This window comes from Leucopleurus acutus (genome assembly GCF_964270905.1).
Source record: "Leucopleurus acutus genome assembly, chromosome: 11".
Classification (NCBI taxonomy): domain Eukaryota; kingdom Metazoa; phylum Chordata; class Mammalia; order Artiodactyla; family Delphinidae; genus Leucopleurus; species Leucopleurus acutus.
The window spans coordinates 21,961,009-21,984,839 of NC_139152.1; the positions used below are offsets into that span (position 1 = coordinate 21,961,009).

Here is a 23,831-nt window from a genome sequence, read left to right on the forward strand (position 1 = left end):
CACCTCAGTGTCTGTTGAGTGATGAGATGACTCACGATGGGGCTTGGTTACCAGAAACACCAGCCATGTGATTTAGAGGGTCGGGGCTTTGAGTCAGCCCAGCCTCCAGGGAGGGGAAGGGGGATGGAGATTGAGTTCAATCATGTGACAAATGTCACAAAAAGTCAACTGTGCCTATCTACTGAAACCCCAACAAAAACTCTGGACACCACAGCTTAGTGAAGCTTCCTGGTTGGTGAACACATCTCTGTTCTAGAAGGAGGATGCACCCTGTTCCACAGAGGGAGGGCACAGAAGCGCTGTGTTTGAAACCCCACCCAAATCTCATTTGGCTGTTTCCAATCTAAATCCTTTATAATAAAACTGTAATTGTAAGTATAGTGCGTCTCTGAGTTTTGTGTGTTACTCTAGTGAACTATCAAACATGAAGGGCTCATGGGAAACTCTGAATTTATGGTCAGAGTGCAGGTGGCCTGGGAACACCCAAAGAGCAGCTGGCATCTGAAGTCAGGGGAGCCTTGTTAGGGACAATGGCCCGTAACTTGTGGGGTCTGAGCTAACTCTGGGTGGTTACCACCAGAACTGTATTGTTATAACGACTGGTATCAGAATCGCACCCCAGGTCACCATGGCTGTACAAGACAGAACAGACCTGAGGAGAATGACTTATCCATAGTCAGGTCCTAACGAAAAGGGAGGCCTTTAGTCTCACCAGCACTCGGTACTAAACAGTGAGCAAATTCATGTAACTATTACATGTTAACGCAGATTTACCATGCTAAAAGCTCTTAACATGTTCCTTTAGGTTATTTGAATGAAAATGTAGGATTTTCATTCAAATATCAATAGTTATACTAATAGTTTCAAATAAATCAATCTTTGTTATTACCAACAGTTAGAAAACACGAATTTCACATATGAGTTCCATAACTCATGTTCAGTTTTGGTCAGCCTACTCTCCTGGACCCCAGTTTTGTTATCATCAGGAACCTCTGGATGGATGGCCAATTGTAATCATACATGGAATGAGGTGGTAACCAAAATTACCGTTTCCCTGCATGATTTGGGGGAAAAAAAAGTATTCTTCTAGTCACCCAAACCTGAAACCTCAGTCTTCTTTTCCTTTCTCTTAAATCCATTGTCAGCTAATAGTTTTCTTCTTTTATGTGTGAGGTAGAATCAGAGAGTGAAAAATCAGGTCTGGAAGGGCCTCAGAGATCAGTGATTTAGTCACTTATTCAATAGATATTTGTTGAGAACCCTTTTATTCCAGAAGTTGTTCTGGGTACTGGGAAAACAGTGAGCAGCACAGTCGAGAGTCCAGTTCCCAGAGAAACAAAGACCAAAGAAAGTCAGCACATTCACAAGGCAAATCATTTCAGATAGTGGTGAGGACTTTGTAAAGATATAACCAGGTGCTCTTATCAAGGGCCTGGGGTCTTAGTGGGCTTGGCCAGGAATGAGGATCTTAGTTCCTGAAGATAAACATTCCAGGTGAAGGGAACAGCAGGAGACAAGGTTGGCAGAATTGGAAAGCTCAGGGGAAAAGTCAGGGAGGCTGGGCACAGGGAGAGAGGCAGGTGTCGGGGGGCAAGACCGGCCGGTTGCTGGGTGGTGGAACAGGACAACAGCCCATCCTCACTCTTGGTCCAATCTTTGTCCCACCACACCCTTCCTTTTTTTGTTTTTTCTTTGCGGTACGCAGGCCTCTCACTGTTGTGGCCTCTCCCGTCGCGGAGCACAGGCTCCGGACGCGCAGGCTCAGCGGCCATGGCTCACGGGCCCAGCCGCTCTGCGGCATGTGGGATCTTCCCGGACCGGGGCACGAACCCGTGTCCCCTGCATCGGCAGGTGGACTCTCAACCACTGCGCCACCAGGGAAGCCCCACACCCTTCCTTTTTATTCCAGATTCCTTCCATCACATTTTCCATCAGAGCAATGGTCACTGGTTTCCCTTCCTCCAGCCTTTACCCTTTCATTACATCCTACTATGAACTATACGATACTCCATTAAAAAGAAACCCATTTTAAAAAGTCATATAATTCCTCTACTTAAAAATTGCCAACGTCTCTCATTTGTTTGCAAGATCATGCGGAAACTCCTCATCCTGAACAATGAATTACTGCTACCATTTAGCCCAACCTAATCCGGCTATGGGTCCACCTAGGCTTTGATATCATTACTTGAATCTGCTTCTTTCCTTTACACACAACATTCTCTCCCTAACTTGCAGGAGAGCTCCTCATCGGCAGCTCATCAAACATTGCTACGTGGTGTCATCGACCAACCTTCATGATCACACGTTATGCTCTCCGAGTTAGGCCCAAGCTTCTTGATGGCTGGGAATTAATCTGTCCTTTATTTGTGCTCTCCTATATGATCTAACCCATTGCAACCAACATGGGAGGCACTAAATTTTAAAAGTTGTTAAATAATAATTTCTTGAGCCTTGAAATGCTATTCTGATCCTCACTCATATATATTTTAAATTTTCATGTAACATTTACTCTGCGTCAGATACTGTATAACTATTAACTTGTTTAATCTTATAAAAATCCTAGTGGTAGGGATGATTACCCATTTTTCAGATGAAGAAACTGAGACATAAGAAGGTTAAAGTACCTGCATAAGCCCCCAAGTCCGTGTCTAAACACCATGCCATGCTGTGTCTCTCTCACACGCAGCCTCCTTCTAGTAACTCCCTTTGAACACTCCACTCTTATTTCATCCTTGGGTACTTGGGCACAAATGAGTTAGACACTAGAGGACAAAGTGAGGAAGGCATGACCTTCTTAAGTAACAATATAACTTATCATCCTCCAGTAAAATGAGTTATCTTGTTATATATCTGTTGGCACTATGTCTTTGTCTGCTAAAATGATATTTCAAACTGGGTTTAGTGCTTCCAAATGGTACTAGGCGCTCATTCAGCAAACAGGTATTCTCCGAGGCCCTGCGGCACAGGTGCAGCTGAGACAGTGGAAACTTCCCAACCCCCCACAGGAACCACAGTTGAGTTTTCTCTCAGAGGTGAGGCTCCAAGTCTTAGAGGAAAATTCACGGTCTGGTCCTAACCAGTTCTGTCCTCTGGGGAATCCCAGCAGCATGGATGTGTTATCATGTGGACAGTGGACCAACTACCAATGAACAGCCAGACTCCAGCCAGGGTTGGGGGAGGGGTCAGGCCACACACAGTCCTCCCAGTGAATAACACGGAAACAGTCAAATTCGGACCACTCCAAAATTCCTACCACAACTGCTTCCGGCTTGTAATAGAGAACAAACATTAACATACTCAAAATTTAGTATAAAGAAATATTTTAAATATTAGAGTTGTCAGAATTTTAGAACTAGGATGAAGAGACTTTGGAAACCACTTAGATTCTCATAGTGAATGAGGAGTTGATGTGCAGGGCAGTCAAGTCTCTTCTCAAAGTCACAGGTAGAACCAGGGCCAAGGGCCTTTATATCACAGCATGGTACCCAGCCGGCTAGAGAAAATTCCTGGGTAATTATCTCTCTGTCAAGCTGTAAGTACCTCTGCAAATAAACCACCCCTGAATTTGGCTAGTTTTGAATTTCAGATCCTGGTGAACTGGTGTTTTTTTTTTTTTTAATGTCAGTTGTGTTTGAAATGCTAATCAATAATCTTACAGAATGACATAAACAATTTGAATTCTTTCTTAAGAGTTAATAATGACAGCAGGGCACCAATGCAGGATATTCTTTCTAAAGTGAAATGTGTGCTTTGTATTGGAACTTTTTCAAATGTTGGGAAAAAATTAAAAAGGTAATTACATGACTGAAAAATGCTGTTAAGTTAGTTCTTCAGTTGAAGAAGCCTAAAATGTAGCCTTTGGAAATGAAACACACTTCCTTTGTGGCTCCCTCCACAGAGACAAGATAAGGGCAAAGCTTGCACTGCCACCCAAACCCAGGGGGAACTTGAAGTAAGCTAGACAAAATCTGTTCTCCCAGCACTTTTTTTTTTTTTTTTTTTTTGCGGTACGCGGGCCTCTCACTGTTGTCGCCTCTCCCGTTGCGGAGCACAGGCTCCGGACGCGCAGGCTCAGCGGCCACGGCTCACGGGCCCAGCCGCTCCGCGGCATGTGGGATCTTCCCGGACGGGGGCCCGAACCCACATCCCCTGAATCGGCAGGCGGACTCTCGACCACTGTGCCACCAGGGAAGCCCCTCCCAGCACTTTTGTTCTGACTCAGTGGCAGCTCCTGCACTCCTTCCACAACAGCCCTGCCCCGTGTCCTCTCTGGGACTCTCCTGCTGGCATCACACCATACCTCTTTGTGGCAAGATCTCTCCTAAAATCACTTGTTGAACTCAAATGGTTTCAATGGTTCAAGCCATTCAAATGTTTAAGTGAGCTCCTGACTTTCAGTTTAACAAAGGAACAAATGCAAATGGACTTGAGTTTGAGTCAGGCCACAAGATATAGGAAGGTCCTTCTGCAGGGCCTGTCCTGGTGGTAACACTCACTATGTAAAAACTGTGGTGACTTGTTTAGGGTCTGCCTTCTGCTCTAAACAGGAAACTCCGTGACAGGCCACACCTGTCCTGCTCTCCTCTGCCCACCTTTCCAGGGGCTAACGCAGTGCCTAGGGCACGGTAGGTAGTATTTATTGAACAAATGAAGTTGACCATTGCCTGACCTCTAAGAGAAACATGATGCTGAATCAGAAAAGGGTTTGAACATTAAAAGGCTTAAGAATGCTCTGAATCTGCAAAACAGTATTTAAATGTAGCCATATTATTTTAAGAGGCCAATACTTTAAGCGGAAGTGGAATGGTCAAACATTTCTTGAGCAATGACCAGGAACCAGACACCATGTCAGGCCCAAGGATGGAGGTGGTTTTGTTGAATACATACAGGGATCCTGGCAAAGAGGGGTAGGATCCCCATTTACAGGTGAGGAAACAAGACTCAGAGCTGGGGTGACTTACCTTAGTTGCCATTATTTCAAAACACCTTGATCTTGAAATCCCCTTAAAAGTAACTGATTCCACAAACAGGACATTACGTGACTCATCTTTGAAATACAAGTGCTAAATCATTTTTGTAAAATTCAGCAACTATTTTTCAGTAATTCCCTTAGATAAAACTAGTCCAAAAGCCTATGGAAACTAGCTTGCCTGATAACCTTACCTAACACAAGAGTAGTGTTTCAGCTTAATTGCCATCTTGACTAATTACTCACGATGTGGCACAGGCTATGCTGGCCTATTAAAAACCATTAGACAGAAGCTGTGTGGCTTTACAGTATATAGTTCTCATTCCCACAACTTACATTTTCATGGCATCTGTTACTCTCTGGAAGAAAGCCAGAATTTCTGAGTAAAATGTATCAGTCCTAACAATGTGAACATTATTATTCCAGAAAGCCAACTGAGAATTGAACAAGATCTTACAGTAATGACTAGAACTTTGAAACAAGAATTTTCATTGGCACAGTGGGAAGAAATCTTTTTATCAAGGTTATGAGAATCAGAGATGTGAGCATCCCTTTAGAAGCTTCAAATAAATGCCTTAGGATGGGTCACCACTTCAGAGAGGCTTCTATAGATTGAACAAAGCCCAAATCACTTTGCTCTAAACATTTGGGTTTGCGGCATAATTCCACACTAAAACTTATTAATCAGTGTTGGGTTACAGGATATCCACATATTGACCAAAACACTTCTAGGTTCGCTGGCTGATGAAAAGTTAAAATCATCTTTTGGAGCCCTCCTATGAAAATTGTTTTTCTCCTTTCTGGTTCTACTTTTCGATGAGTAAAATCTGGGTGGTAGGACCTACACATTATTATTATCATTAGTTGTTATTATCAGTATTAAATAACAGTTACAGTTTCGTGTCCGTCTGTCTAAGAGCGTGTTTCTCTGATTTACTCACTCTGTATAGTTTCCCTTGGAGCACTTCATACAAATCTGTGATTTTGGCTATCAAGTATACTCCAGTGGTGTATAAATTTTATGATCATTTAACAACTTTTTATTCAGTATCTACTATATACCAGCCACTGCTCTATGCTCTGGAAATCTTCCCCCTGTGGTAGTTGATCTTTTCTAACTCCTTGTGGGAATTGGAGACCCATCTATTCAGTTTCTTATTGGACATATGCACTTAGACACGCAAATTGTTCCTGTGCACTTGGACACTGATATCATCACATCTCCTCAGCTGGCCCTTGAGGAACTCCTAGGAGTTGGGTTGGGCCCCACTGCTCAACCCAGCACCCCCAACTATCTAAGGCCAGAGACTGAAACCTCTTTCCTCTTGCCTTCGGTGAGTCTTCTGCCTGAATCATTTCATACTCATCACTTCCTCTCAATCCGCAGTGGCATTTCATACCAGCTCTCATCACTGTTGCTAGGAAATGAAATCTTTCTACCCGTTTTTTTCTTTTTTTCCTTGCTCCAGGAAGGCCCCCTTGAATACGTTTCCTACACTGTTATGGAACATACTTTCTAAAATGCACATCTGACCTTGTCTCTTTGGTTTAATATCTCTGAAGGGCTTCCCTTAGCTTTCGGGGTACAGACTTGCGAGCACACAAGGACCTTGTGATCAGGCTCCTAGTTACATTTCCTCCTGGACAGCCTCACTCTCTCCCTAGACAGGCTGACCTGCTCCCTCCACCTGCTCCCTCCTCATTTACTGACTCACCGAAGCATCCAGGCCTGACCATGTGAAGCCTCCCTGCCCAGGCTGTCTGCTCTGCAGCAGGCTCCACAGCTGCAATGGGCCATCACCACCCTTTATTTGATTTCTCTGCTGTATTTCACCAATGTTTTTTGAAGGAAGCTACGGTATTTGCCTCAACCTTGAATCCCTAGGCAGCCCAGTGCCTGGAGCACAGCAAGCACTCAGACTGTGAGCCTGCGTTTATTGGATGAACAAATCTTGAACTGATGGAAAAAGATTTATTGGTTTGCAGTTTTAAGGCATTCTGGATCATACCTCAACTATTGCAGCTTAAAAACTAAGGATTCTAATTCCTTAAAATACGTGTTGGAGAAGCAGAAAGAGATTTCCTCCTTCCAAAGGATGTCTTTTGGTTGGGGTTTGGGTTTTTTTGCCCTCCCTTTTCTCCAACACTGAACTTACATATATTTGACTTTAGTCGTTCTACTTGATTCTTCACTAGGAGATGGAATAGCTAAAGGTAAAATCATATACAAAGGTGCCAGAAAAATGTATGTTTGGATCCTGGTTCAAGCCCTATTTACTGAGACCCTTGGATAAGTAATAAGCTTCTCTGAGCCTCAGTGAACATAAAATGGGTATAATTAAATAGGATAACATGCAAAGCTGCTAGCACATAGTATACACTGAATTAGTTTTCTTTCTTTTTCTCTGCTTACAGTTTCCCTTAAAGATACACACTTCAGGGCTTCCCTGGTGGCGCACTGGTTGAGAGTCCGCCTGCCGATGCAGGGGACACGGATTCGTGCCCTGGTCCGGGAAGATCCCACATGCCGCGGAGCGGCTGGGCCCGTGAGCCATGGCCACTGAGCCTGCGCGTCCGGAGACTGTGCTCCGCAACGGGAGAGGCCGCAACAGTGAGAGGCCCACGTACCGAAAAAAAAAAAAAAAAGATACACACTTCACCTGGAATATATTCCTCTCCATCCCTTCTGACAAAATCCTCATTTTTTAAGGTCCAACTCTCCTCCTAATCTTCTCTGTGTAGTTGTCCCTGGAGCCTTCAGCCAGAAAGGGCTGTGCTGTCACCTGGGTTCCAGTGCCTCAATGTCTTATTTACTTTGTTCAACAGATCTATGCTGAGTGTCTACTATGTGTTGGGCATTAATTTAGGGGCTGGGAATCAGCAGTGAACGAAACAGATGTGTAAATGCCTGAGTCGTAGTGGAGAGGAATAAACATGTCAATAAGTATAAAAACAATATTAGGTCAGATGAATATACGTGCTCTAATGGGTAACAGGAAAGGAAGTAACCAGAATGGGGGTGTCAGGGAGGGGGCCAGGCATGGAAGGAGCTTGGGGACAACAACTGCAAATGGAAGGCAGCCACACACCAAGGTACTGACCAGGGAAAAGTGTGGCGTTTTCGATAAAAAGAAAAGGGCCAATGTGGTTGAACTGTCGTGGGCTAAGGAAGGTGGGATGGAATGGAATTGGTGAAGTAGGCTGAGGCCAGATGGCATAAGAGGGCCACGGGGAAGAGTCTAAATTTTATTCCAAGTACCACTGAAGGGTTTTAATAAATCAGGGGTGTACTGGTATAATTTGTTTTAAGATTTCTCCAGCTACTGTGTGTCTGAACATCTATTATCTCTCTCATGGGAGTTCTGATTTGCACTATAGTTTCTGGTGAATATACCTGTCTTTTCTATCACACTCTGGTTCTGTAAGGGCAGTGATGATGTTTTACTCTTGTTTCCATCAGTGCCTCATGCATAGTCTCCCCAGTAAATGCTTGTCAAATTAAATGGAAATGTCCTGTTCCTTCTTTCTTGCCTGCAACTGTAATAATTGTCATTGTAACCCTTCTAATCTTTGCAGGAAACTTGCAGTTGCCAGCTAGAGCTGAACGAGGACAGTTTTCATATTTGTATTCCTCTCAGGCCTTCCTGCCATTGTAGGCTTCTCCGCTGACTTCCTGTCTCCCAGCCAGGTTACTCCCAGCCCCGGTCTGCAGGGCGCGTTTGCGGTCCCTCTTCTGTAGAGCGTGAGGTTTGTGCTGGGCACCCGCCCTCACAGGAAGCATCGCTGCTAGCTTTACACGACTTAACAGCATCATCGTAGAACAACAGCACGCGCGCTGGCCACTTGCATGTGTCCTGCACGTAATCGACACAGCATCCCCTTCTGCTGGCTGTGTCCTCCCTAAGCCTCGGTTTCCTCATGTGTAGAATGGGGATAATCACAACAGACTGCCTCCCGGGGTTGATACAAGGCCTTTAAAGAGATCATGCATGTCAAACTGCACAGCAGATAGCACTCATTGAATGTCAATTTATATTAGTCATAGTACTGTTTTTGTTTTTTAAAGATTTTTTTGATGTGGACCATTTTTTAGAAGTCTTTATTGAATCTGTTACAATATTGCTTTTGTTTTATGTTTTGTTTTTTTGGCCGAGAGGCACGTGGGATCTTAGCTCCCCGACCAGGGATCAAACCTGCATCCCCTGCATTGGAAGGCGAAGTCTTAACCACTGGACCGCCAGGGAAGTCCCATTAGTCATAGTACTGTTAGTATGCACGATTTGATTTAATCCTGGTAGCAACTCTGCAAGGGAAGTCTTGTTATATACAGGGTCAATGTTCAGCTGGTTTGCACAGATATGGCTATACTAGTTGCTAAAACTGTTGCAGTATCTCCCAGTTGCCGAATTACCTGCTGTCCCAAGCCCTCTAAATCCCGCTCCCCGACTCCATGACCCTGCAGCCTTCTCTGCCCAGGTTCTTTCCCTGGGATCCCTACCTCCCCCTTCTCCCCATGACCTGGCAGCTAATGGGACAGGGTCTGGCACAGCAGGAGGCCTCCAGGTTCCAGACAATTCCCCTTCTTCTATTCCGAGTGCTGACTGTCTGATTACACTTCCTTCATTGATGGGTAATGTGAAGTACAGAGGGAATAAGTCGTCCTCGATCTTATAAATGGGAATCCTAGGAAGTCAGACTTCAGAATCTGATGCCCAGGTGCCTTCCCTGACGCTGAGCTTCTCCTTAGACACTGATTAGAAAAACTAACAAGAGCCACTTTAGCTTCTTGAACTTGGAGGACTATTACCCGGACACCAGCAGATTCAGTTTCTGATCAATTCAGGAAGCAGTCAATGACATCTGAGAGTCCCCGCCTCAAGTGCCTGCCCTCGACCTTATTCCCCACCCCACTTCCATCCGAATCTCATTTAAAACAATTTGGCCCAAATCCTTCCACCCTCACTTCCGGCGCTGAGGACAGTCTTTGAGATGAAGACTCCGTGTACAGCCACACCGTTAAATAGTCACCATTTCTATCTCTATTTTCAAAATAAGAAGAGAATTAGAAAGACGTTAACCTGCACAAATATGTGGTAACTCATGGATTATAGTACGAATACTAAATAGGAAATTAGGACAATGTATAGGATAGGTCCCACAACAAAAATGAAATCCAGAGTTGGGAATGGAAAAAGATCCCTCTTAAATTGAAGACACATGTCTGGATTTAAAACGTGGACAGTAGAGGTGGCATCTCTTTGAATGTAGACATTTCCTTCTTAATTGTACATTCTGAAGCTACAACCTCCCGCCCCCAGCTTGCCTTGAAATGTAAGCATTTTAAAAGTGTCTTATTATGTTCTAACGTCTTTAAAATAGGTTTTCAAGATTGAGCAGTTACATAATTGGCTTAATTACATTCAATTACACAATTAGCGTAAATTGGAAATAATAGGATCAGAACATATAATTTCATAATTATGGCACATGACAATAAGGCAGACATTAAGTTGGCCAACAGTGCTAATGCAGGAGGGGTACATACAAATCTTAGAAGACCTGATGTCTTTCATGAGCCCAAATATATCCTCCCTCCAATAGTTACGGCTCAAAAATACGGTTTAACTAAACGAGATTGATTTTGAGTTCCAGACACAGAAAACAACATCTGGAAAATTCTTAGCTCTTTTCCTTCCTTCTGGGTGACTACATTTCTTTTCTATCTCATTAAAAGGACAACCCCTCTCTTTCTGAGGCCTTAATAGATTATGCAAGGAAGAATTCATTCTGAAGGGTGAATTACGCTGAACCACCCACCAATGCGCATGCTTGCCCCTCTGCTAGGACAGCAGCTTCGGGGGCACTGCTGAGGATTTGTGCATATATGGGATGGGTCAGCCTTCAGAAATACTGAGAGACGACAGAGGGATTAAATTGCCTGTCTCTCAAATCAGCCATCCGACTTTTAATATTGCATTCATTATACTTGGTTCAGGTGGCATAACATCCCTGCTGCGTCTTTATCTTCCGATTTTAAAAGAGGGGAAAGATGACATTTGCCTAATGAGAAATTCGTGTTCTCAACTCCTGCAGCTATTTTGGTGTATCTTTCCGTAAATTATGTCCAACTACCAGAGGGCTAAGAATAAACCGTTCATTTGTTAATTCACTCATTATTTTATTTACTCATTGAATAAACGTTTTGAGCTTCCTGAGGGAAGAGATTACTTCTTATTTATCCTTACGTATCAAACCCACAGCACAGCCGCTAGCATATAAGAGGCACTCAGTGTCTATCGAACTGCTTTCAATATATATTATAGCTATCATCTGCCCTGGTCTTACACAGAACAAAAGCTACTCTATTCCTGGTTGTGGCCTTCAAGAAACTTACAATTATTTTTTGTGTCACGACAATTATTATGTTAACAAAAACATGAGTTAATTGGTACAACCATTATGGAGAACAGTATGGAGTTTCCTTAAAAAACTAAAAGATAGAACTACCATATGATCTAGCAATCCCACTCCTGGGCATATATCCAGAGAAAACTATAATTTGAAAAGATACATGCACCCCAATGTTCATAGCAGCACTATTTACAATAGCCAGGACATGGAAGCAACCTAAATGCCCACCAACAGATGAATGAAGATGTGGTATGTATATATGTGTGTGTGTGTGTGTGTGTGTGTGTGCACGTGCGTGTGTGTGTATATGTACACACACACACACACACAATGGAATATTATTCAGTCATAAAAAGAATGAAATAATGCCATTTGCAGCAACATGGATGGACCTAGAGATTATCATACTAAGTGAAGTAAGTCAGACAAAGACAAATATCATATGATATCACTTATATGTGGAATCTAAAAAAATGATACAAATGAACTTACAAAACATAAACAGACTCACAGACTTAGAAAACAAACTTATGGTTACCAGGGTGGAAGGGGAGGGGAGGGATAAATTGGGAGATTGGGATTGACGTAAACACACTACTATATATAAAATAGATAACTAATAAGGACCTACTGTATAGCACAGGGAACTCTACTCAATACTCTATAATGGCCTATATGGGAAAAGACTCTAAAACAGAGGGGATATATGTATATGTATAACTAATTCACTTTGCTGTACAGCAGAAACTAACACAACATTGTAAAGCAACTATACTCTAATAAAAATTTAAAAAACAACCCCCCTCCAAAAACACGAGTTAAATTGTCCCAGCTGACATCACTATGATGTCCACAAAGAATTTTTAGTCAAGAGTCAAATAAGTAGAAGAGCTTAAAAGTGCCATGTGCTAAAATGAGAAACTGGTCCCCACAAAGCCATGGTCATGGGGCATGGTCAGCCAGGGTCTGGGTCGCAGCCCAGTACACCAGAACACGTGGGCAGTTCTCTGAACACACATGTGGTACCTGTCCTTCCAGGTACCTCTGGTTTTGATCCCACTGTTTGTCAAATTAAGTACTAAATATTCCCAAAGGTCCTGAACATACCTCAGCAAACGAACAACTGAAAATGTCTCCAAAGTGTTAGAGAAACCTCTAAAAGCCTTGGGCATTTTTTCTAATGATCTCTATTTTGTTTGTTCCTCTTCAATATCATCCTATGAGTAATGGGAGAGGCAAAAGGGCTTAGGGATGCTCACAGGCCATTACTAGCACAGGCTGCGGGACTTATCCTCTTAGACCCTTTCCTCCGAGTTTATTGGATTCTCTTTCATTACTTTTACTTTTCTGCATGATCCTTTCTTTTCTGTCTCTTACTTTCTGTCCCCAATAAATACTAGCTCAAAATATCATTCTCTTATCAAAAATGAGCGTTTGTTTGCCAGAAGAAAATATATTACCCAAATACCTTGATCTATTCACATCTCCCCTAACAATATCCCAGAAGAGGTTTTGTGTTAATTCAAAGACTCAGACAGTGGATAGTCCAACAGCTTGGTGTAGGGTTTGAAGGCAGGGGTGAGGAATTTTTAAGCTTCTGTTAATATTTCAGGGTCTTGATCCTGTCACTAGAGGGATGTAGAGGCACAAATGTACTTCCTAAGATTCTAACCCCTAGAAGCTATATATTAACTTACTTAAAATGTATGTTTTAATGCACATTAGTATAAATATTCCTTATGGGACCTAGTAGTAAAGAATAAAGTTGAAGTACTGGAGGCGAAAAAACATACAGAGGGAGAAACATCCCCAAACTTGTTATATTCTTGTTTTTCTCATTTCACCAGAAGACAGGAAACATTTTCTAAGGGCCTCTAGGTACAAACCAGGCTTAAAGTGTGTAGAATTCAGATGAGTTGTTTTGTGAACAAATATGAAGAACTTCCTTATTTTATTTTGCATAAATCCTTGAGGGTAAAAGCTACGTCAATTATGAGGAATTAAAAACTTCTTCTAAAGCTCTACTGGTTTAAGCACTTAAATCAACTTGGTAAATGCACCTATTTTTAAGGACCAAAAATTAAAGTGGTAGCAAAATGGAAGTCTTCCTACCAAACTGTTAAGAGTAGTTACCTCTGACCTGGAGGGAGAGAAAATGTAGTCTTTGAATTGAGCTACAGACATGCTTCAACTTGCCATGTGCTCTAAAATCTTCTCTCTCTAGGAGGGTCAAGATTAGGAGGCCGTAATCTCCAAGGAGCCTGGAATAACAGATTTTCCAAACTGGGTTCATCAACTACAGATTTTTAGAAGTTTTCCAAAAAGGCTATTGCAGTAAATGAACACTCTTACCGGCAAGTGACTTTTTGTTTCCATCCTTCCAAAGCTTAATATCTCTCTTTCTTCTCCTGCCCATTAAAATCCAGGACCAGTGCCTGTTCTCTTGGGTGTGCACTGCTTGGATGAGAATGAGATAGTTCATGTTGCAATAAGCTTGTGGGCTCTCCTCCCTCCTGTCCTGGTTCTGGAGAGAGTTCTGACAGGAGAGGATGGATAGACACACGGATCAGTATGTCTTAAAAATTCAAGCACGAGAGCCCGGCAAAATGCGGGTCTTAATGTGAAAGCTAAAGATGGGTCAACGTTTTTGCAGCAGTCTTCTCTCACAGTGAAAGTCACCTGGTGATTTCCTTATCACAAAATTCAAAGGCTTGGACCCGTCTCCTCTTTGCAGCAACTGATGCTGTGAACTCTGACACGGAAATACTCATCTCTTGGCTTCTAACACGCTCCATTGCCTGGTTCTTCTTCTACCCTTTTCAGTGTCTTCTCTTCTACTTATTTTACTTGTCTTTCTCTTTTTTCCTAAATGGGAGATTCCCCCAGGTTCTGTCTCTGGCTTTCTCTTCTCCTCTCTCTGCATTTCTCCCTTCTCCCACCTCTTGCTAACCTGAAGGCTTCAACTGTCATTCCATGTGGACGATGCCACTGAAAACTGTCAATTACTGAGTATCTACCATGAGCTGGACACTTTAAAAAAATGTTTATTTTATTTTATTTATTTCCTTTATTTTTTTGGCTGTGTTGGGTCTTAGTTGCAGCATACAGGATCTTAGTTGAGGCACACGGGATCTTTGTTGAGGCATGTGCGATCTTTCATTGCTGCACGCAGGCTCTCTCGTTGAGGCGCACGAGCTCAGTAGTTGTGGTGCGCGGGCTTAGATGTCCCACGGCATGTGGGATCTTAGCTCCTCGACCAGGGATCGAACCCTCGTCCCCTGCATCGGAAGGTAGCTTCTTTACCCCTGGACCACCAGGGAAGTCCCGAGCTGGACACTTTTTACATGTCATCTCACTGATCTCACACCAATTTTCTGCCTTTCAGGTGAGGAGGTGGAATCTCAGGGAGGTTTGAAGACTCACCCGAGACATCGAGACCACACAGCAGACGTGCTAGAGCCAGTGTTGGAGTTCAGATCTTTCTGGCTGTAAGGCCCACACTGTTGTCACTACACCGGCCCTCCTAACCCATGACTCGGCCTCCGGTCTCATTTCAAAATCCACAAGTCTTCTTCTCTGACTGGTTTCTCCTCCTAACAGAGACTTTCTGAAACCGTTCACCACCTTTCTCCCAATGACCCGGCTCCCAGTGGCGGGAGTCTCTGTCTCCTCTCGCGGTCCTCCCCTTGCCCCGCTTCTCCACACCCACCTCCTAATCTCACCAGCTGCCAGATGCTGCCTCTGACTTCGTCTTTCCCTTCTCCCAACCAGCCGACACGCCACTTCCAGAGCACTGTTCCCCGGGCCACATTCTTCCCTTAGGTAAAGTCTTCGGTGGCTTCCCGCTGCTGAGAGAAAATAATGTCCAACTACCTAGGCTTCTTGCTCAAAAGTCCAATCTACTTCTTGGGTCATATCGCTCAGAACTTCCTGACACGTAAACTGTGTACCAGTGAAACCGGGCAACTAACTGTCCCGAGTGTCCGAATGTCCCAGTTCTATGCTTTTGTTCAGGCTGTTCCTTCTCACAGGAACTCACTCTGAATCCAGCAGCCACTCCCCATCTGCACAAACTCTACCCCGTCTCATGTAATGCACACGCAGACACACACACACACCCACACACACACACACCCCGATTCTCCTCTACCACCTTCCAGTTGGATGTCACTTTACATCTTTAAGCCTTCCCAGATTTCCATCTGTTCCACTCTTGGGGAACTTAGCCTGTTCTACTTTGGGTTTATTGTCCCCCTCCTCTTCTTCGTAAGCTCTAAATTCCTCGGCACAGGAGGGACATTTCAGACTCCTCAGCGTATTCCCTGCAATCTTTTAGTCCAAGGGACATAATGGATGCCTGCCAAATACATATTAATTCAATTTAGTCAAACTTCGGTAAAATCTAGCAGCGTGAGGTCACATTTTAAATGCAATGCTGTACATGGTTCTCCCCTAGCAAGAAGAAACCAAATGTTTCACACAGTCTCTGAGCATCTTGAGATCAAGACTGTTTAAATGATGACTATGAGTGCATAGCCTCAAAATGATTACCTTTTTTCCTAATGTAGAAGGGAGAGAGGGCAGAAAAGGATTTGTGGAGAAAAAGAAACAACGTTAGGTTCTGCCCACTGTCATATGAAGAATGGAGAGAAAACAACTTACGGTAGAATGCATGTCAATAAGATAGGATGGCAAACGCTGAATGATAAAAATTCAATTTACATGTAGCTCTCCTGTGACACATAAATATTGTCAGGTAAGGTAAACTACTGCGATATTAACCTGTACTTAGTGAGATGTTAGCCTCTGAAAATGTTCTTTGGTTTTTCCCTATATTGTAGTTTATGTCTTCCTAAGTGGATGGTAAGTTCGCAGAGGGGAAGACATAGACCCACTGTTACCCGGCTCTTCTGACACTTTGGTTTTACTAAATGTTATCCTTGGGACTGAGCATCAAAGAGGGTCATGACTCTTCTAAGGTCTCATTCTCAAAGAGTTATTAACACAATTTTGGAGGATGATTTTTGAGAAGATATCCAATATATGGCTATGTTTATACACAAGAATTTATATCAGATTCAATGATACTCACTCCCGAATTGTGTATCATGGATACAAGAACGTTGTAACTTTGACTTCTCTTTAACCCTGTTAGTTTTAATCTTCTATGAAGCAGAAGAAAGTTCAAATCATGGACAACCACGCCCTCTGTGCAATGCTACTGATCTTAAGGAGGAGTTACAAGCAACTGGATGCAGCAAGATCAGTGCAAATCTATCACCAACACCAGTCAATCTATCCAAAATGTGTGCTGACAAAAAGCCAGTGCTCTCCCATTGGGACCGAACATTATCCTCTCCCCGAACACAATGTAATTGCTTAAATCCTTAATTTCTGCAACTCAAGGAATTTCTTAAAGTATGAATCTCCTTTTGCCAATGGCAAAGTTCCAGGTTTGGGGAATTGAGACATTAGTGATGACAGGAGGCATGAGGTCAGAGGATGACAGACAGGACTGAATTCACTGCACAGAGAATTCTCCAGGAAATACCATCTGCACACCTGAGGCTTAGATTTGGTGTGTATAACCAAGAAGTCCACTAGGAACCAATGATTTAGCCGGGATAGGGGCTCTTCAATGACTGCCAGTCCTATTTAAAAGTTAACAAAATGATTGCTAGAAACTTTATGTTCTGGGAGAAAGGTAGGGTAGGGAAGGTGAAAGCAGACAAAATGCAACGTAGTCACAGATGCAAACCCTCTTCTCACTCACCACAATCATTTGAGCCACGTAACTTTCAGGTCCGGTGTATTCAGTCGGGTCTTTCACCTTCACCAGGACTAGGAAGTACAAATAATGCCACATATTGTGTTCTGACTTGATGTGCTCCTCAAAAGAAACCGTTTTATTATCAAACTTGTCCCTCTCGAGTCCTGCAAATCACAGGAGACACAATGTGTGTAATTTAATCAGCACTCGCTTCTTGGCATAAAAACAGAACATAATAATTATCGTGAAAAAACGCTTTCTGAAAGACCGTGACAATTTAAAATGTTATGATTAAAAACAACGTAGTATATAAGGCCTGCAAAAAAAAGTCATAGAGTTTTTAATTTCTTTCCTGTGGATCCTTAGAAATGCACAGTCCTATTATAGATGTAAAATTCGCAGACAATTTTAAATATAGCTGTATCAAAATTGTCAAATTAAACTGGACCACAAGTCTAAGAAAAAGAAGTCAAAATGATTGTGCAAGAAAAAGCACGCTTGCTAATCAGGGCAGAAAGAGTGTGTCATTTTAACCGGAAACTTGGGTAAAAGGAGAAAAGGCAGCTAACAGTCATCTCTTCAAAACCACTTGTAATCAGTGAAGGGCAAACGAATGTCCACAGATATCTGGGCTCTGAGTGCAGTAAGGACTCACAGGCTCATTCCACCCCTTAGACTACTGTGTTCCAGGCATTTTGGGGAGGGGAAGGTCTGCTCAATTTCTAGGGCATATTTTTAGCCTCTGGAAGGACACGGAGCAGTAATCTCACTGGGTAGTAAGATTCTTTTCTCTCAAAGGTTGAAGCGCAGATGAAAGGAAATGAATGGGGATGAAGAAAAACATCTATGGAAAAATGAATTATACTGCCAAGTAAAATGGGATGTTGGGATTCAGTCTGGTTTTGCAGTTCAGATACTGGAGGAGAAATCTGGAAATTGAATTCCAAACCTGGCTACTCTTTTCCTAAACATATTTTTTTTTTTTTTTAAAAAAAGGTCATTTGGCCATTTAGGCATGAAGAAGACCCTTTAAACAATAAGATGCAAAACAAAATACGATAAGTAAAAAACCTGTCCCCAATGAAGGCGTGACCCTTTAAATTACATTACTGGATATTTTTACGGGAAATACCATAAAGTTTGGCTGGCAGATGGCTATGCCTCATCTTACTTGACCTATCAACAGCTCAGCATGCTTCAAATAAAATCCAATCCTCTCCCCCAAACCTGCTCCACCCATGTTCTCTTTTCATTCCATGACAACTCCGTTCTTCCAGTTTTCAAGCCAAAAGTCTAGGAGTCAACCCTGAATCCTCTCTCTCTCTCACACACACATGCCACATCCAATTCATGCTGAAATTCTTCTGGCTCTACCTTCAACATATACCCAGAATCTGATTGCTTCTCACCACCTCCATGGTTACCACTCTGGTCTGAGCCATGATCATGTCTCATCTGGATTACCCAAATAATCTCCAGACCCCCTGTTTCCACCTTTATTCTCTGTGGTCTATTCTCAACACAGCAGCCAGAGAGATTCTTTAAAAACCAGAGCAGGATGGTGTCCCTCCTCTGTTCCCAACACTGCGGTGGCTCACCTCCTCAGAATAAAGGTCAAAGATCTTACAGTGCCCTACAAGTAGGGTTGCCGGGGAAAATACAGGATGCCCAGTTAAGTTCAAAGTTTGGAAAAACATCGAATAATTGTTGAGTTTAACTACATCCCACGCAATATCTTTTTGCTAAGCCCTAAGTGATGTGGCCCTCCAGCCTCTCTAACTTTGTCTCCCTCTATCTTCTCCCTTGCTAACTCTCCTCCAGCCACAATGGCTTCCCTGCTGATCCTTGCACCCAGACCCCTGCCTCAGGGCCTTTGAACTGGCTGTTTCCTCTGCCCACAACCTCTTCTCTCGGGTATCTCTTTGACTAACTCACTTACCTTCCAGTTTTTCTCAAATCTCACCTTCTCAATGCGGCTTACCTTGATCACTTTATTTAATCCTATAGCCTGTCTCTTCCGTTTTGCCAATACTTTCAATCACTCTTTCCTTGTCCCCTTCCTTTTCCTAGAGCACTTATCACCTCTTAACAGACTGAATATAGCCATATCAAAGGTGTTCTATTAAACTGGACCACAAGTCTCAATTACAGAGGTAAAAATGATTGTGCAAGAAAAATCCAGCCTGCTAACTGGCACAGAAAAGAGGAATATCATTTTATCCAGGAACTTAGATATGAGCTTATTATGTTGATTATTTATTGCATGTCCATGGGCAGATATATGTGTCTCTTTTCTTCACCAATGGTCCCAATAGCTTAGAATATTGCCTGCTACATAGTCGGCACTGAATAAAATATTAATTGAGTGAATTAAGACTATGTCACTAAGAATATAACAGAACTGAAGAGATGCAGAAAGAGTAGGATATAAGCAGAAAGCAATGAGGCAGTAGAAGCTGTGAACTGGCAGAAACCAGGAGGTAGAGCAGCAAGTAGAGAGAAGCAATTAGCATAGGGAAGCCATTCTAGACAGAAAGAAAGGGGAAGCTAAGAAAAAAGCTGTTGGGTAATAGTGTATGGTGGGGCTGAGGGTCTTGCTTTAGTTTCATGAATAGCATCTGGCTCTCCATGATGGCTCTTTGCTTACTGCACCTGTTATCTTAAACGGCTCATGTATTGTTTCAATAAATTCTCATTACTTTAAGAAAAAAAAGACTATGTCACTCATAAAAAATTGTTCCACTAGGATGGCTATAATCAAAACCAGATAATAGCAATGTGGATGACGACATGGGTAACTTGGAAGCCTCCTACACTACTGATGGAAATGTAAGATAGTGCAACTTTACAAAATAGCTTGGCAGTTCTGCAAAAGGTTGAACATAGAGTTACCATGTGTACCAGCAATCCCACTCCTAGGTATATACACAAAAGAAATACATATGTCCACACAAAAGCATGTACATGAATATCCAGCATTATTCATAATAGCCAAAAAGTAGAAACAATCCAAATGTTCATCAGCTGATAAAAAGATAAACAAAATATGGTATATCCATACAGTGGATATTTTTCTGCAATAAAAAGAAAGGAAGTACTGATACATGCTATAACATGAACCTTGAAAACATACCAAGTGAAAGAAGCAAGTCACAGAAGACCACATATTTTATGATTCCATTTACATGAAATGTCCAGGATAGGCAAATCTATAGCAACAGAAAGTAGATCAATGGTTGCCTAGGGCTGAGGTGGATGGAAGGTTTGATGGGAAGGAAGGGAGCAGTGATGGCTAAAGGGTATGAGGTTTCTTTTGAGGGCAATGAAAATGTTCTAAAATTGATTGTGATGATGGATGGAGAACTCTGAATATACTAAACCCACTGCATTATACACTTTAAGTGGGTGAATCATACAGTACGTGAATTGTACCTCAACAGAGTTATTACCAAAAAAAAAAAAAAGGAGAAAATTTTAAAGTAGCTTTCTCCTAGAATTCAATTCAAACAATTCCCTACCTGTTGCAAGATACACAGGACTATAAAGATAATGTCTACCATCAATTAACCTATAATAGGGGAGAGGAAACAGACAACTTGTTTTATATTCTGAAGTGATACAATCTTCCAAGGAAACATAGAGGACAAAATGAGTTCTGACCAGGTACACTTTAAAAGGTTTCAAAGAGGCATAAAACTTTAAATGTCTGGCCTATGAAACATGATCATGGCAAGTGGAGAAGAGACGAATGGTAAGAAAAGGTACTTAACTTTTATTGAGCACCTATTTACGCTGACAACTATAAAGATGTCCAAATATGCTATAATAATTAGAATAATCCGATCTGACCTTTTAGCACGTGAGGAAAGAGATTCAGAGGGATTCAATTAATTGCTCAAGTTAACACCTCTATTTAGTGGAAAAGTCAGCCAGTATTTAAATAAAAATATTCCTGACTCCAAAGCCATGTTCTTTTGCCTCTGGGCTGAGGAAATAGCACAGCAAAGCTAGAGATGAGAGTAAATGCCCTGTTTAGGGGACTGTCAGTTCCTCTGGTGTGGCCAGGAGGGAACACTCAGAAATTAAGATGAAATGGTACATTTGGCACAAACCATGAAAAGTATTAAACACAAAGCTAAGGAGTCTGTGCTTTATGCTGAAGATTTTTTTTTTTTTTTGCGGTACACGGGCCTCGCACTGCTGTGGCCTCTCCCGTTGCGGAGCACAGGCTCCGGACGCGCAGGCTCGGCGGCCATGGCTCACAGGCCCAGCCGCTCCGCGGCATGTGGGATCTTCCCAGACCGGGGCACGAACCTGCGTCCCCTGCATCGGCAGGCGGACTCCCCACCACTGCGCCACCAGGGAAGCCCAATGCTGAAGATTTTTGAGTGAGCCTGGCATACTGGGAGCTGTGCTTTAAGTAACTCCCTGTGCCAGGATTTAGAGGAAGACTGTGAGAGAAGAGGCTAAGGGTAGGACTCCAGGGGACTAGGACAGGGGAGGAGGGATATAAGGGAGGGAAACTGGTTGTCTTTCATCTTCACTGGGTCTTGCTCTCTAAGCTTGATCATCCATTCCCATGGTTTCAACCATCATCATGCTGATGAGTTCTCGATCTTTATCCCCAGTACTGACCCTTCTTCTCAACTTTAGATTCTACTTCCCGCTGCCTCCTGGATAACTTATGGGCATGTCAAACTCAACTCATCAAAGATTTGTTTCTTTAGCCCTTCTTCTTCCCCTCTGTTAATGAAATCCCTGTCCACCAGTGAACTTGAGGTCGCCCTCAGACTCAGGCACTGACTATCCACTCTGTGCACATGTCTTGTAGTCACTCTGACTTTCTCACCATTCTCCAAACACACCAACTCCTCTGAAAACTCTACGCCCCCATCTAGTCTCTTTCCCACTTTACAGGAATTTCTTCTCCAAGAGCCAACTCAACCACTGCCACAGCTCTGACTCCCTTGGTTGGTCCTCTCTGTGTCTTTGTTATGAAAATTTGTCTGTTTCTATCTTAGGCTCTACTACTTTGTCTGATTTATTCTTGTATTACCGGCACCTGGCATAGTAGCTGGAAAACAGTAGGCATTCAACTAAAGTTCACAGAATAATTGAATGTATCAATAATAAAGATTGAAGAGGACTCTGGGGTAGAAACTGAAGAGGGCTTGATGTCCGATTAGCGGTACCAATTTAGGAGGAATCTAGGACTACTCGATATTCTGACTTGAATGACCAAGTTTAAGGTAATATCACTAAATCAAGAGGAAAAAAAATAGAAGGAAGAGATTTTAAAGGGAGGATGTATTTGATTTTGGATGTGTTGAGTTTAAGATGCCTACGGAACAACCAATGTTGGGATGTTAGGTAGGAAGCTGGAAATTCCAAACAGCATTCAAGATATAACTCCACTAGTCCAAGGATAAATGACATAAAATGAACAATGAAAGCCAGAGCATCAGATGAGACAACCAAGGGAGAAAGAAAGGAAGGGTAAGAGGAGCTCTCTGTGCTCAATACAAACTTTTCAGGAAAAATGTTAAGACTACACTTACGTTGTGTTTTCCACCCAGTATGACTAAGGTAAGGGAACATACCCACTCACTAGCCAGGCATCCACATTCCTCTTCTCTGCTTTATTTTTCTCCATAGTCATCATTTGACATTCTATGTATGCTGGAAAATAAATTCCATGATGGAAGTGTTTTTTGTCTGTTTTTGTTCACTGCAATACCCTAGCACTTAGTAGATGCTCAGCAAGTAACGGTTGAAGAAATAGGTGAATGAATGACTTTCACGCATAAGTATAGACAATAAAGATAATAAAATAATGCGCAAAGTATAGAGAAGGGACTAATTACCAAGAGAAGAACCTAGATGCCCCCCCTCACAATTTAGCCTTTGTTTCCTATTAAATCATCTAGAAAGATCTTTAATTCTAGGAACCTGACCCTCCTATGATAGGAGTTCTGACCTATCATCAAATCCTTTCTCCATTTTGTTATTTTGTCATACCTGGTCTGTCGACATCTCCTTTTCACTGGATTTTTCACCTCTAGTAATTCAAAATTAATAGTTAATGTGGACAACAGAGTCGATTTGTTTCCATGCTTACTGCTTCAGGTCTGTCATGTGCTCATCATCACCTCATCATGATCACCTTCTGGACCACTAGCAACTGTTTTCTGAATCCCAACTCTGAAACACCTGGTTCACCGTCTTCAAGGCTAGGAAAGTCCCATTTGCTCTCACTGCCTGTCACAGTACCTACCTCTTCTGTTGCTACTATGGGCATCCTCGGAATACTCCTGGGGCCAACTCCTACTGTGGAGAATCTCTCCTCTGTTATTTGATACTATATCCCCCTTTGGATCACAATTTAACACCAAACTCCTCCAAGAACCGTTTCTAGATTAATCACAACTATTTGATAGCCTACTAATACAACCCCCAAATATCCCGAATGTTTAAATTATTCTTGTAATTAAGTTCTTCTAATATATATGGTATATATTAGATCTTATATGTGGTAAGTGATTCCAGGAATGAATGCATATCTAGATATACTTTATCACAACACTTCCCACATGTTTCTGCCCTTTGAGGGCAGAGAATAAAGAACCTTTATGTTACTGAGGTCACAGGGATTAGCAGCTAAAAGAGCTTGAAAACACTTTT

General features: G+C 42.5%; 1 protein-coding gene across 1 annotated transcript in view; it reads right to left on the reverse strand.

Moving 5' to 3' along the window:
* The window catches only part of ITPR2 (inositol 1,4,5-trisphosphate receptor type 2), a 526,257-nt gene that overhangs the window by 37,093 nt on the left and 465,333 nt on the right, over nucleotides 1-23,831 (reverse strand). The window contains exon 55 of the mRNA XM_082849662.1: nucleotides 17,154-17,314. Coding sequence (XP_082705788.1) covers nucleotides 17,154-17,314 — 161 coding nt within the window. The remainder of the gene's footprint in view (nucleotides 1-17,153; nucleotides 17,315-23,831) is intronic.